This window comes from Alosa sapidissima, chromosome 18 (assembly GCF_018492685.1).
Source record: "Alosa sapidissima isolate fAloSap1 chromosome 18, fAloSap1.pri, whole genome shotgun sequence".
Taxonomy (NCBI): Eukaryota; Metazoa; Chordata; class Actinopteri; order Clupeiformes; family Clupeidae; genus Alosa; species Alosa sapidissima.
The window spans coordinates 17,454,108-17,468,837 of NC_055974.1; the positions used below are offsets into that span (position 1 = coordinate 17,454,108).

General features: G+C 41.8%; 1 protein-coding gene across 1 annotated transcript; it reads left to right on the forward strand.

Moving 5' to 3' along the window:
• Nucleotides 1-760: 760 nt before the first annotated feature.
• zw10 (zw10 kinetochore protein) lies at nt 761-11,964 on the forward strand. Its single transcript, XM_042069205.1, has 16 exons — nt 761-1,095; nt 1,938-2,072; nt 2,247-2,348; nt 2,641-2,718; nt 3,467-3,629; nt 3,888-4,025; nt 4,402-4,602; nt 5,307-5,443; nt 5,786-5,968; nt 6,290-6,546; nt 7,159-7,230; nt 8,550-8,713; nt 9,641-9,771; nt 10,388-10,519; nt 10,800-11,002; nt 11,433-11,964. Exons 1-16 carry the CDS (start codon nt 991-993, stop codon nt 11,560-11,562), a joined length of 2,331 nt encoding a protein of 776 aa, XP_041925139.1. The 5' UTR covers nt 761-990; the 3' UTR covers nt 11,563-11,964.
• The last annotated feature ends 2,766 nt before the right edge of the window (nt 11,965-14,730 follow it).

Here is a 14,730-nt window from a genome sequence, read left to right on the forward strand (position 1 = left end):
TAGGGCCTAGGATGACCATTTTTTCCGTATGTTTGCCTCCAGGGGTCATCTTAACCCATTCCATGTGCACACATGTGCATAAACAGATACACACGCACACACATACATTCACGGTAATCATACGTATGACACATACTCACACAGTAGACATATGTACGCATGCATGCACATGCACAAACACAGGCACATACGCACACACACACACACACACATAAACATGTACACGCACACATGCACACAAGAATTTCTCAGAATTATGAACAGGCAAGATGGGGGTGGGGTTGTATAAAATGAATTTTACATGTGAAATCTATGAACTAATCATATTTTGGTACTTGTTGTCTAGCAGATACCATTAAGAATTGAGTGTGGATAATGCAATTTAGTGAGACAGTTAGAATCATATAGGCCTTTCAGCGTGATTTATTTTTGTGGAAAAAATGTGCTGGACTGGACGGCGGTCATAATTTGTACCGCTCTGCGGTACATCCAGTTTTATTATCCACTGATCTCTTATCTCCAAGTCCTTCTTTTCTTCAGGCGTTTCAGGCTTCTTTGGTGGTTGTGTCCTACTTTCAGGCTCGACGTACCGCCCCCAGTTGGTGGGGCAGAGTATCACAGTTAATCCGTAGTGCGCAGGCGCTAACCTTAACAATTTAACGCGCATTCAGGACAGCAGAGTATGCTTCACGTCCACGGCAAAAATGACGCACGTCTTGGACACGCGCAAATGTGACGCAGGAGCATGCCAGAGCCTTTAGGTCAGCGGATGCATCACATCTTACGTTCCATACTCCGCATCAATTGGTGGCGGTATGCCATGCTTTTATGAGTGTGCACAGCTTTGAAAGTAGAAGAAGAAGCAAATGACTACGCGGGCAAAACAGTTCATTAATCCACTTGCAGTGCAAGCTACCTAGCTAGCTAGAGTTAGCCAATTTCTTTGGCAGGACAGCTGTCAACACGAATGACAGACAGTACATGTAAAACATGACTTCATTCGTGACAGAAGTGCTTGCTAGTTCTGGCAAGCTGGAAAAGGATGACTTAATGACCAAGATCTCCAAATTAACCCGAAAATCAGATGACATTAAGGTTTGTGAACTAGCAATAAGTTGTCCAATTTCATGTTAGCTAGCATAATGGGTGCTAAGTTAGCTTGGCGTTTGTTTAACTTCAATATTTAATTTTCAGAATTGATTGTTTTCGAATTCACCTCCAAATATGTAAATAGTTGCAATAGGCGGTAAATAGATATTAACATGTGAGAAACTGCACATTTCAGACGTAATAGCTCTTGCAAGTAAGCTAACTTAGCGTTAGTTAACCAGTCAGGTTAATGCTAACGTTAAATTAATCTAAAGTTTTTGTTAACGTTATCGTTGCAGACGTTATCATTACTAATGTTAACTAGTTAGTGATTACTAATTTAATCCGCTATATGTTCAATCCATCGTGCTGAACGTCAGCTAAATGGTTCACATTACCCTGCTGCTTGTTGTTTGATTTTTCATAACAAACTAGCCTTGCTCAAACTCGTAGTGACGTGTCGTAGTTGTGTGCGTTCTGGTTATAGAATTCTAATAACAGTTTAGCTGGTAGCAGGACTAGGAAAATTGGAAATGAGGCTCTAATTTGCTTGGAGCCATACATATTGGACTTCAAAGCGGTATAAAAAGGTCATGATGTCTGACTCCAAATGTACACTATTCAAGAATGATGGGCATGTCAGTGTATGAGCCAAGCACGTTGTACATTTGTACATTGCATAATGTATGCATATAAGTTTGTTCTAGGAGATTTTTTTTCCATCCTTTTTTCAGTTGTAACATAACGCTTGGTATTGTAATTCACGATAACTGTAGTTTCACTTGAACTGATGTTTCTCTCTTTTTGTACATGTTTTATTTTTAACACGGTCCGATGTTGTTCGCTAGGCAGAGGCAACGTACATGATAAAGAAGGAATATGATAACTTCTTACCGACCTACGACCTTGCTGAAAGACTGGGCAGAGAGGTGGAGGGCATGTACAAAGAGATTGATGACCTGAGAGACGTCATTGAGAATGAGGTAACAACGCAATATTGGCATTTGGAATCCCAGTGATCTATTCACCTTTATGCATGTGATGTGATGTCATGTTTTGTTCGTGCCAATTAACTGCCTCAATTAACCTGTGTCGTTTCAGTAGGAAGACTCAATGAACTACGATGCTTACAATCTTTTTAAAACTTTTTGCTACAGGTGCAGCAGGATCTCAATAAGTCTGTCACAGAGTTTACTAGACTGGGTGCACAGCTCGGCAGGACCAAAGTGGTCCTTAACCTATGCCAGCATCTGGTAGAGGTGGGCTACATTCCCCTTTATTCATTTCAATTTGTCACTCAAAGCTTTGTACTCTCGTTGAGAGATTCTGCCATTTACGCAGTAATTTTCCATGTGTGTGCACTGTGCTCCCAGGGCATCAAAGCAATTATGTTTTTTAGCACCTTGATATAACCGTAGAGCTACACAGAGCACATTCCTTTAGGTTTCCTGCAGAACACATCTGGGGTAAAATGTTAAGGTCACATTGACCTTCTCACGCTGATTTTTGTTTGAATGTTCAGTAACCATGGATATTTTCCTGTATTCCTAGTTTGACAATGCACTTAATGAGTTCCATAAGGCCATGAGGCAGAAGGAGTACGTGCTTGCTGCGGAACAGCATGGCAAGGTACGACCCACAATTATAAAAGCTATAGAGAAAAGTGCTTTGAACTTTTTGTTTAAACTTTGACCATGTCCCTTCTCCACTTTATTTTGTTTTTGTAAATTAATTAACATTGTAGCCTCAAGAATTTCTGGAATATCATGGGATTTTCGAAAGTCTATTCCAGACATGGAAATCAGGAAACTTGAATCATTTTTGGATCATAGTCATGGAATATCATGACTGTTGTAGCAGTTTACATTTACTTGCTAAAATACTTTAATACAAATATATGTCCATGAAGAATTGATGAATATCTTGTTAGCTTTACTGCTTGCTTCAGTAGTTGTGCTTAGCCCAGCATTGTTTATTTAATGACCATTTATTCATCCCCTGCTCTAAAAAAGCAAAAGATTCTTGAACGCTATGCACCTGCTCGGAAATCTCTGGTTGATATATCGTATCATTCATTATATAGTAGGTCAGTTTTTTGTCAGGGAAAAGTCATGGAATTTTACATTTGACTTAGGGTGGAAGCCCTGTATGTTTAATTTGTCAGCAAACTGTCAGCTTGAATAGCGGATTGATCCTTGACATTTTCACAGAGAATGCATTTAAGCCTTGCACACGCTGCTCAGTGGATGTGTCATATTCATGTTTTTAGTGTGAGATTAAGTTGCAGTAATGTGCCATTGGGGTGTGCAGTGGATGTGTCATATTCATGTTTTTAGTGTGAGAGTAAGTTGCAGTAATGTGCCATTGGGGTGTGCAGGCTCAGGACGCGGTGTCGAAGGTGAAGAAGTGCAGCAGTGTGGAGATCCCCCTGCTGACTGTGCTGATGTCCGAGCTGACCATCCAGAAGGAGACCCTCCTTTACCACCTGGGAGATGAGTGGGCCAAGATGGTGACGTGGACCCTGCCCCCGCCAAGTAAAGGTGTGTATGTGTGTCTTTGTGTCTTTGTGTGTTTGTGTGTGTGGAAGAGGAAGGGACAGACAGGCAGAGGGATCCTTGTTACAATGCTGAACAATGTTTAGAAGTGTCTATGTGAGGGATGCTCATTTCTGTATAATTTCTAGATTGAAAGTAAGCCTCTGTAATAAGCAGATTGTAAGATTGGCTTTACGTGTGTGTGTGTGTGTTTATATTTGTACTTGTTTGAGTCTCACACGTTTGATCATTGTCTGCTTGCAGAGCTGACCTCAGCAGAGCCCTTCCTGGGTGTGAAGTTGCACCTGAGCCGAGAGGGTAAAGCCCACGAGCCCGACCTGGCCAACGTCCTGCAGGCCCTGGCCATCCGAGGAGACCTCCAGCGCAAGATCACGCAGTTCGGTAAACTTGTTTTCTCCCATCTCATCAGAGGCTTGTTTCAGCACTCCTAACAGGGCAAGGACCACAGGAGAACAACGCTTGGTAAATTATTAAAAGCAAAATAAAATTTCACCCCAACTATGTTTAGTCCAGTAAAATTGTATATTAAGTAGTGTGTAACTATGCAAGGATAAAGAACAAGTAGAAGAACCAGTACCTGGAATTAGTTGTATGAGTAATAATACAGGATATTTAGCACATTTTATGTAGTTCACATCAAATATCAGGTTGTTAGTGATTTCAGTTAAAATATACATGATGAATGAACATATGAAATGATAAAATGATTAACTGGAATCCTGTCTCTGGACATCTCCTCCCTGTGGTGGTGCTTCAGCCCAGCTGTTGCTGAGGTATATGTTGAAGCCGGTGATTCTCCACCCGTCGCTGGTGGTGGAGGTGAGCGAGTCGTCGTACGGCGGGGCCATCACAGCCATCAGCCTGGCCAGCAGAGAGACCAGTGCCCAACACCGCGAGCCCCCGGAGCTCTACCAGCAGGTCCTGACCGTGCTCAAGGCCCTACACGAACACCCCTTCAGTACGTGTCTCGACTGGACACACACATACACACACACACACACACACACACACACACACAATTACCAGCTGAATCCGACACATACAGTACATGTATCTGACTGGATGCCCACACAAACACCAGCTGGATAAGACACACACAGTACGTGTTTCTGACTAGATGCAGACACACACATACACACACAAACAGAGGTGTAATAGTCTGGCTTCAGAAAGTAAGTCCTGCTACATTTTTGTTTCAATCATTCACTTAATCATCTAATTCTTAATTCTGAAGGCAGGTAGATCAGCTAGTTAGTGAAAACACTTGTTCAGTGTACAGGTAGAACAAATACATGGCAGGACTTTTACTTTCTGATGAGACAGTGACAAGAGACAGCAACAACGACTAGCTATTTACTACAGAAATCAGTGTTTCAGAGTGTTACATAGAAAAGGGTAATCACATAATTAGACATTATTTGTCCCTTTTCCCTCTTCTCATTCACACAGATTGATAAACATGATCACATATCTCTGTTACTACACACACAGACCGACATGGTGTTGTATTTCTCAAGATACTTCAGCAATATGTATGTTTGATCCCCCTCTCAAACTAACTTTTGACCAAACAGCAATATTTTAGTAAAGCATGCAGAATAGCCTGTGCACTGTGGGAAACGGTTCCTGTGGTCACTCTTTGTTGTTTTTTTTTCCTGGTAGATGCCACGGTGGGGGACCAGAAGGTGTGTGAGATGCTGGGCGGCCTGATCTGGGAGGAGCTGTCGGAGAGCATCATCCAGAACTGCCTGGTGCACTCCATCCCAGCCAGAAGCAGCCAGCTCGACCAGTACGCAGAGGTGAGACACCACAGGGGGGCAGTGGACTCACTGACACTGATCACTCACAGACGCCTAGGCAGAGGCGTTTTTATTTTAGGGCAGGAGTGGAGCTGTGGTAACGTCACTGACTGACAATCGGTTGATGTAGATTCAATTTCTACACCTGCTGTTGTCAGTTTGTGTCGCTTTGGATAAGAATGTCTGCTAAAGACCAGTCGACAACAGTATTTGTTTGTCTGAGTATTTGTTTTATTGATAATATAATAAACAGATTAATCTTTTTTTTTATTTTTTTTTTTTAAGTGTGTTAATTGAAGTATATACAAAGTAGCTAACCCTGTTGTCTCCTCTTTCCTGCAGGTGATCACCCAGACCAAGTGCTTTGAGAGCTCCTTGCAGGACATGGGCTACCTGAGGGAGGAGGCCACGGACCTGCTCAAGTACGCCCAGAACTACAACCGCCACTTCATCAGCAGGAAGTGCCAGGACGTCATTGTGGAGGCCCGCCGCCTCATGACCTCGGAGATCCATGACACCGTCAAGGTGAGGGTCCGGCCAGTCCGTTTGCTTTGTGTTTGTTTGTTTGTTTGTTTTCTCTTTATGTTTAAGCTGTAAGACTTTCTCATGTTATTGGACATTATCTGTCTTTTTGTCTGGTCTTTAACACCTGTAACATCTGAGTTAATAAGATAAAGAACTCATTATTTTCCAGTGTTATTATTTGAGAAAGCATTTTTTTTTTCAGACATTCATTTTTATCCTTGTGTAGATACTGGGCACATTCCTATATATATTTGTTTTGTTACCAAGCACACATGCTCTATAAATCTCAATTTTACTGAAGCGTCTTTCCCTCGACTGTAGATCTCCCCCGACTACAAGGTGTCTCTCCCAGCACTGCCCAGGCCTGCGGGGGACAAGAAGAAGCGGGGCAGTCCAAAGACGGAGACTCCTGCCCTGACGATGTCTCTAGAGCCCCCTGGTGGTCAGCAGCAGCAGCAACAGCAGCTGGAGGCACGCACCATGGCCCTGCCGGCCTGCCGCGTCAGCCGGCCCGCTCAGCAGATCCTGGAGCTGGCGGTCACCACGCTGGCCGAGGCAGCCGACAGGTCCAACACAAGGTACCGAGAGGGGAGTTTTGTGTGTCTCTATGTATCTCTGTCTCCAACGCAAGGTACCGAGAGGGGAGTTTTGTGTGTCTCTATGTATCTCTGTCTCTAACGCAAAGTACTGGTGGGGGGGTTAAGTGTGTGTGTGTGTGTGTGTGTCCAAAAAAACATCTGCCATCTTATCTAGTGTGTGTGTGTGTGTGGTCATGGTGTGCACAGTCATGTGTGACTGCTTGTGCAGTTCAGCAGTATGTGTGTGTGTTTGTGTATGTTTCTGTGAGGTGCACTGCAAGGTAGGAAGGATGTGGTGCAGTGTGTCGGTACTTGTAGCCTGGAAGGGTGGGGGGCAAAACAGCAGCAGCAGCAGCATCATGTGTGTGAGAGGGTTTGTGAGTTAGGCGTTATCTACTCTGGCACTTTATTTATTTATTTGTTTGTTTGTTTGTTTGTTTGTTTGTTTGTTTGTTTGTCCATCCTGACATGCAATGTGTTTTGTTAGATACATCATTTATACAACTTTGTGCATCAGTAACTTACATTAATACAATAGTTATATACACTTTCAGCTGCAATATATCTGTTACAATTCTAATGTACAGTATATGTGTCTGTGCGTTTTCTCAGTGCTATCCAGATCCTGTTTGCTGTGAGAAACATATTCCATTTGTTCTGCAACGTTGTTCCCACATACCACGAGTAAGTACTCATTTTCCAGCCTCATACTGCACTCCATATTTTTATGACTGGCTAGACTATTTTTGCTTCAGTCCCACTTTATAGCTGATCTGTATTATAGTGCACTTATGTTATAATAATATAGACTAAAACGCTGTCCTTTTCAGGTAACTGAATGCTTACTGTAACCCACTATTAACTACCGCATTTAACTATACTGACTGCGTGGTTACAAACCTCATCTAGCACACTTGTGACAAATGAAAACAATTGATATAAAACCAATAGACATATCGGAACGTCACATATGTCCAACCTCTTACGTGTATGTCACTTAATATTCATTTCTATACAAACCAAGACGGCGGATTCCTAAAGAAACGCAAGCACCCACACCAAATTTATCTAAATTAGCTATGTACCAAAAATTACATTTTACCGTGACTCGAAGAGATGTAAACAGTGTTGTAAGGCTGCGTGTACAAATCCGCTTGGAGCTCCAGTGGAGTTTTGAATTGCGATGAGAATTCTCGGGCTAACCATTGATGTGCCGTGAGAAAGGTTGGGAATAAGCACCCACCGGCCCAGCACTAAACTCGTGGTAAACAAAATCAGATATTTCAGGCAGTAAATGCCCCGGTAAGAACCAAACTAGATTTTGTTCAAATCTACACACCTATAGCTACTGAAAAATGTAAGGTTCATTTAGCAAATGTTATTTTGAAGTATTAAATAACATCATTGTTTTAAGAATTTTCGAAGGAAATGGTTGGTAATTAGCACGTTTACGATATGTCTGACTTTAATATGATTACGGCAGCGCTATGAGTCCCATGCGTTTCCCACCAGCGGAGCTAGTTGGCTAGTTCAAACGTTTGCCAACTTAATAAAAGCTTAACTCGTGTCACACTGTTCGCCAACAGCAACATCCATCTTATTTGTTTTCAAGTAGCAGGGAATTCAAGCCAAACCGTTGCAACTCTGCCATCAATCATTATGTTAAGCCCACCTAACGACTCTATACACGATTTCATTGGCCTGATTGAGTTTCGATTTCTGGAGCTCACAAGCCAACAGAGAGTTGCTAGACTAGCCCTGGCAGCAAATGTAATTTGCTGCCGCTAGGGGCGCGTCTAGATTTCTAGGCTAGAGAAAGCCTGTTGAATTCTGTAATTCTGTCAAACTAGCCTGAAGAAGGCTGATCATCAATGTGTATGAATTAATGAATGAATGATCTGCTTGTAGAGAAAGCCTGCTGAATTCTGTAATTCTGTCAGACTGTAGCCTGAAGAAGGCTCAGCATTGATGTGAATGAATTAATGAATATGATCTGTTTGTAGAGAGAGCCTGCTGAAGATCCCTCAGCTGGCTGCCATCCACCATAACGACTGCATGTTCCTGGCCCATCACCTCATCACGTTGGGCCACCACTTTGGCCCGGTGTTCACCACCAACTACACTGTGTGCTCCTTCGTGGACCTCGTCCCCAGCCTGAGGAGGCAAGGTGAGGACTGGAACTAATGCCGAACCAAAAGGCAGAATCAGAATACGAAGGTGGTGGAGAGAGAACTATGAGATGAGAGGGTAATATACACTGGCACCATCTCTGGGGGAGGGGGGCATTGGCTTTTATGCACCCCCAATGTTAAAGTTGGGGGTGCAACAAAACAAAACAATAATTAAACAAAACAAAATCATGCTGCATTCTGTTCCCTGCTTTCTCTGCCTCTGCAGCGTTTTATGAACCTACTTGACGAGTAGATTGCTGGTCCAGGGAGCCAAGTATTTCAATTATGTCCGGCTTTCCCGATCAGAAAATACTTCTTAATTTGGTGTCATCAAATATAGAAACATAAAATTAGGTGGTAGTGGTATGAGTGCTTAGTCAATGTGGGTGTGCTTCTGCGCAAGTGAAAATGAAAAAACTGAACCACTTTGGAGATAAAGTGGGTAGCCTATAGGCCATAGAAGCAACGATATTTAAAACAAAGAATGAAGTGGATTTCTATAACTGTCCATGAAAACAACATAGCGATCTTGCACAAAAGAATTTAATTTGTTGCAGGCCTAACAAGGTGAATATCGTAGCTAATAGCTTATGGCGATGACCGCTTTAAAAAGCGCTTTAAATTTCTCGCTGGAGTAAACGCCCACAAAATTAATGAGTGAGATGAACTGCATCCCCGTTAACCAAAAGCTATACAGTGGGTTGCATAAGTATTCACTCCATGCTAAAGTTGACTAAAAAAAGGAATAAAAAAAAATCATCTTTTGATTTAACAATTAAGAAACAGTTTTCCAGTCCATGCACCTATTCTATGTTCTATGTTATTGGATTAGTAGATCGGAAGTTGTTTCCAGTACGATGCCTGGCTTCATAGGATCTCTCCAACTTTAACTTGGTGTGTGTGTGTGTGTGTGTGTGTTGCAGGCACACGCTGCTTCATGAACCAGATGAACGTGCTGAGGGGGGAGATTCTGGAGAGTCTGTCCACTGCCAGGGACTTCTCCAACCTGGAGGACAAGGCCAACTCAGAGGCTGCCAACAAGGCTGTACGACAGGTTAGGCCACGCCCAATACGGAACATTTTTTAAAAAATATATAATTTTTTTTTTTTTTTATCAGTCTTTATTCTATTTCTGCCCTTACAGTTTCCTAGTGGCAACGTTTGTATTTCCAAGAAAGAAAAACAGCTTTTTGTCTCCATGCCTATTGTTTTGATATTGATTGCTAAAGCTGAAAAGACTGATCACTTGAAGTCTTGAAGTTTCCGATCTTTCGTCATGACACCCAAATGATATTGAAGTAATTCACTGAATAATTCAGTCAATTTAAATTCTCACCATTGGCTATGCCAAACCTTTTCCAAGGGTTCCAAGACAAGTGGTTCCCATGCTTGTAAGTGAAAATTTTGTCCAGCAGGTGTCACCAACCTGCAAGTGTCAAATAATCCAGAGCAGTGGTGGTGAGCCCTACCCCACCTTACAGCATCCTGTATTGTATAGAAGAAAGTTTAACATTCCTCATCGAGTCTGTACATGATCATAATCAATACATTTTAGTTAAAGTTGACAGGTATTTAGCAGACACTTCTAACCCAAAGGGAATCAGTAGTTGTAGGAGTACTTGATGAGTAATAGCGACTTGGTTGTTTCCTCTGCTCCTGCCGTGCTGAAGGTGGTCCTGCAGCTGAAGAGGGTGGGCCGAGTGTGGCAGGACGTCCTCCCTGTCAACATCTACTGCAAGGCCATGGGGACGCTGCTCAACACAGCCGTCAGCGAGCTCATCTCCAGGATCCTCGCACTGGAGGTAAGACGTTTTAGAAGAAGTGTAGACACAATCTAATCTGGTTTGATTATTGAAGATTGCCCTCTAACGTTCTGGTTTGCGTAAAAGGGGGATATTGCTGTTACAATAGTAATGATAATAGAAAAAAGTAGAAATTGTTAATACACAAACATTTAAAAGTTTGCAACACCATGAACTAATTTTGTAATGTTTTTTTTTTTTTTTTTTTTTTGGCTAATGCATCCATGATTTTCTCATTTCTGTCATGCTTTGTCATCAACCTCACCTGTGCGATCTGTAGGACATCTCCTCTGAAGAGGCCAACTTCCTGCACGGCCTGTGTGAGCACATCCTGGTGCAGGGGCCTCAGGTGTTCACCCCCGTGCTGGACGAGAAGGAGAACAGGAGGTTCCAGGAGGAGGTGTCCGTCTACGCCACCAAGTGGATGGCCTTCAAGGAGCTCGCCATGGTGCTGCTGGCCAACCTCAACGACATCCTCAACAGGTGGGCATCATTTTCCATTAGTGCAAATGTAATGTGCAATTATCTACAAATGTACTAAGATCTTTTGAATTTTCATAAGTTATAATTATGATATATGATATTATATATTATGATAATGTATTATGTTAATGTTTAAGAACTATAAACAATGCATTTGAATACATAGATATTTTATGAATATATATTGTATGTGTTGTATTGTATATTGTATTATATGTAGTGTTAGAATGCCTGACTTATTTGTATTCAATGACCATGAAGTCAACACAATCTGTGAGTGTAGTGGGTTGGTTCCAGGTGTGACCTGTACCACTGGTATTCCTTACCAGTGGCTGTCTTAGTTATGTTTAGTGAATGTCTGGATTCTGTCTTAGTTATGTGTAGAGTACATCTGAGATGCATCCTGTTCTCATCACTCCTGTCTACACAGGTGGGCGGAAGGCAAGGGTCCACTCGCGCTGGCCTTCTCCTACAACGAGGTCAAGGGTCTGATTCGGGCCCTCTTCCAGAACACGGACCGCAGAGCAGCTGCCCTAGCCCAGATTGGACCCAGTTTTTGAGCCCGGGTTACCAACAGCGGCGCCACCTAGTGGTCTTGGGGCAGAGTGGACATGTCATACTTGGACTGACTAACAGCTGCAGTGTTCTTCTCACTTATGTTTGATTGCCTGGTCAGAACATTGTGTTCAACAGGAACCTGGTGACAATTGTGTGCTTGTTTCACAGTTCTGGTCTTAAAAAAAGTGCCCTCGTAACTTCTCTCACAACTTACAGTAACATTTCTGTGGAATTTCCTTCCAGACTTCCCGCCTTGAAATCCTGAAAAAACACGCCTTATCAGGAATCCTAAATAATTAAATCCCTCAAACGCTAAACCACAAAGGTCCGTCATTAAAACTGTACAGCTTATGTCTCATATCTGTTGTCTCAAATACAAACAGAAATATATATTTACATTTTAATTGTTTGTGTACTGTACTACTTTTCACTATCACCATGATGTACGCGTGATGTTGGTGTATACACTTTCATTTATTCCAATTTTATATCAATAAAGGTTCATGTATGAATTGACAATAATTAGGTGTCATCCATTACTGCAGGTAAGAATACTGACTGATCAATTCATACATAAACTTTAGTTAAAACCTTAGCTAGTTTTGAACAGAGGAAGAAATGACCATAAACTAAACATAGTTCACCAATCCCACGATCACTAGTGCCATACTGCTTGTCTGGAACAGTTCTACTACCAAGTGAAGTGTAGTCCTGAAAAAAAATCTTGGAGGGCTATGTGGCCCTCCATCCAAAAGAGAATTGGGATACCCCTACCCTTTATGTGAAGGCACAAAATGGAGAGGGAGCACTAAGGGGTACAAATGGGTTTGGCCTCAATTCGATTACGTTTATTGAATTGTACGTTACTGCAGGAATTGGCTACCGTGGAAATCCAGAGTTCTCACGGGAGCACAATTTGAATTTGTCTTTGCAGAATAGCCTCCCAGAGCTGCCAACATGTCAGAATAGCCTCCCAGAGTTGCTGCTTGGATGTGAACTGCCTCCCGCCCTCATAGATCTTTTGCTTGATGATGCTCCAAAGGTTCTCAATAGGGTTGAGGTCAGGGGAAGATGGGGGCCACACCATGAGTTTCTCTCCTTTTATGCCAATAGCAGCCAATGACCCAGAGGTATTCTTTGCAGCATGAGATGGTGCATTGTCATGCATAAAGATGATTTTGCTAAGGAAGGCACGGTTCTTCTATTTGTACCACAGAAGAAAGTGGTCAGTCAGAAACTCTACATACTTTGCCGAGGTCATTTTCACACCGTCAGGGAGCCTAAATGGGCCTACTAGCTCTCTCCCCATGATTCCGGCCCAAAACATGACTCCGCCACCTGCTTGCTGACGTCTCAGCCTTGTTGGGACATGGTGGCCATTCACCAACCATCTGGACCATCTAGGGTTGCACGGCACTCATCCGTAAACAACACTGTTTGAAAATTAGTCTTCATGTATTCCTGAGCCCACTGCAACCGTTTCTGCTTGTGAGCACTGTTTAGGGGTGACTGAATAGTAGGTTTATGTACACTTGCAAACTTCTTGAGGATCCTACACCTTGAGGTTCGCGTCGAGACTCCAGTGGCTTCAAATACCTGTTTGCTGCTTTGCAATGGCATTTTAGCAGCATGCTCTCTTAATCCTATGAATTTGTCTGGCAGAAACCTTCCTTATTATGCCTTTGTCTGAACGAACCCGCCTGTGCTCTGAATCAGCGACAATTTTCTTCACAGTACGATGATCACGCATAAGTTTTCAGGAAATATCCGATGTTTTCATACCTTGTCCAACATAGTGCACAATTTCACGCTTGTGGCATGCTTAATAATTTGGAACATCCTTCTTAAGTAGTTTTCCTTTGATTGGGCTCACCTGGCAAACTAATTGTCACAGGTGTCTGAGAGATTTAAATGATCCAAAGAGACCTGAGACACAATACCATCCATGAGTTTAATTGAAAAACAAAAAAATAAATGTTTATGACATTTAAATACAATTTGCATAATAATTTGGAACACGGTGTACATTAGTCATGGCCAGACCCTTAATCTTTCTAGATTTCCAGGGTCTGGATTTCAAGAGTAGGAAATTGCCCTTCTCACCACAGTTCACACCTGCACATTTCATAGGAGCTATGAATCTCAGAAGCTGGACCGAAAATTGGGTTCTGTTTCAAAATGCTTTCTGTCAAGGAATCTGAAGATAAAACTGACAGGAAAAAAGTATGGCAGACGACCTTTTTAGAGGTGATACAATGGCACCGACAGAAACACTCAACGGATGTGATTGTGGTTTTGTTCAGGAAATAGAGCATCAACTGAAGGTCTCTGATGGACCGGACACACAGTTTGTGCATCTGGCAGCAAACTTTAAGCATTCACTAGAAATCATTGACAGAATGGCTTTAGAGTAAATTAGATGAGCTCTGTTCTTAATGATTTCAGTGAGCTATGATATTATAACAACTGGAAGAATGGAAAATCATAAGATTTTTTTTTTTTGCACAATTACCTATAGCCAATAGGCTAAGTGGCCAAACTGTTATGAGAAAAGTATTAATGTTCATTGGGACTTTTAAGAAATAAAAAAAAAAACAGCCAGATGAAAAATACATAATTCCAAGCAAATTTAACATTTATGTTTATTCATGTTTAGTTTAATGTTAATTTACATAATTTGTATTCACTTTGTACAAGAGTGCTAAGAATAGTTTTTATTTTCTCTTTAATTATGATGTTATGGTCTTTGGATGTACCAGTATCAATTTGATTGGCAACTATGAGAATTGATTCATGATTTGTGAATTTGTGGATTTAATTTACAATTAAATATAATTGTATTCTAATGTATTTGTTTAGTGGTGGTGTAAGTGATTTGCTTCACAGTTGGAAATTGGAAAAGTTGGAAGTTGGAAAAAATAGTTTTTCTTTTTACATTCTATTTGACTGATAAACTAAGTGCATAGTGTATGAACGTGTCACTGTCACGTTAATTAATCTATTGGGACGTTGTGTAACACGTTTCCTTGTTAAAAAACGTGTTGAGCAGGACGTAATTATCGTGTTACTATCACGTTGTATTTCGCATTCAATGAGCCAACAGAACCACGTCATCTGTCAAAAAAGCCCGACCCAAAATGGCGAGAATGTTATTTGATGCTTTTGACGTG

Excerpts from the sequence above, each read along its gene's own strand:
- zw10 (XM_042069205.1), top strand. The coding sequence starts at position 991 with ATGACTTCATTCGTGACAGAAGTGCTTGCTAGTTCTGGCAAGCTGGAA. Across the intron at positions 2,073-2,246 it reads GAGACGTCATTGAGAATGAG|GTGCAGCAGGATCTCAATAA; the intron begins GTAACAACGCAA and ends TTTTTGCTACAG. Across the intron at positions 4,026-4,401 it reads GCGCAAGATCACGCAGTTCG|CCCAGCTGTTGCTGAGGTAT; the intron begins GTAAACTTGTTT and ends GTGGTGCTTCAG.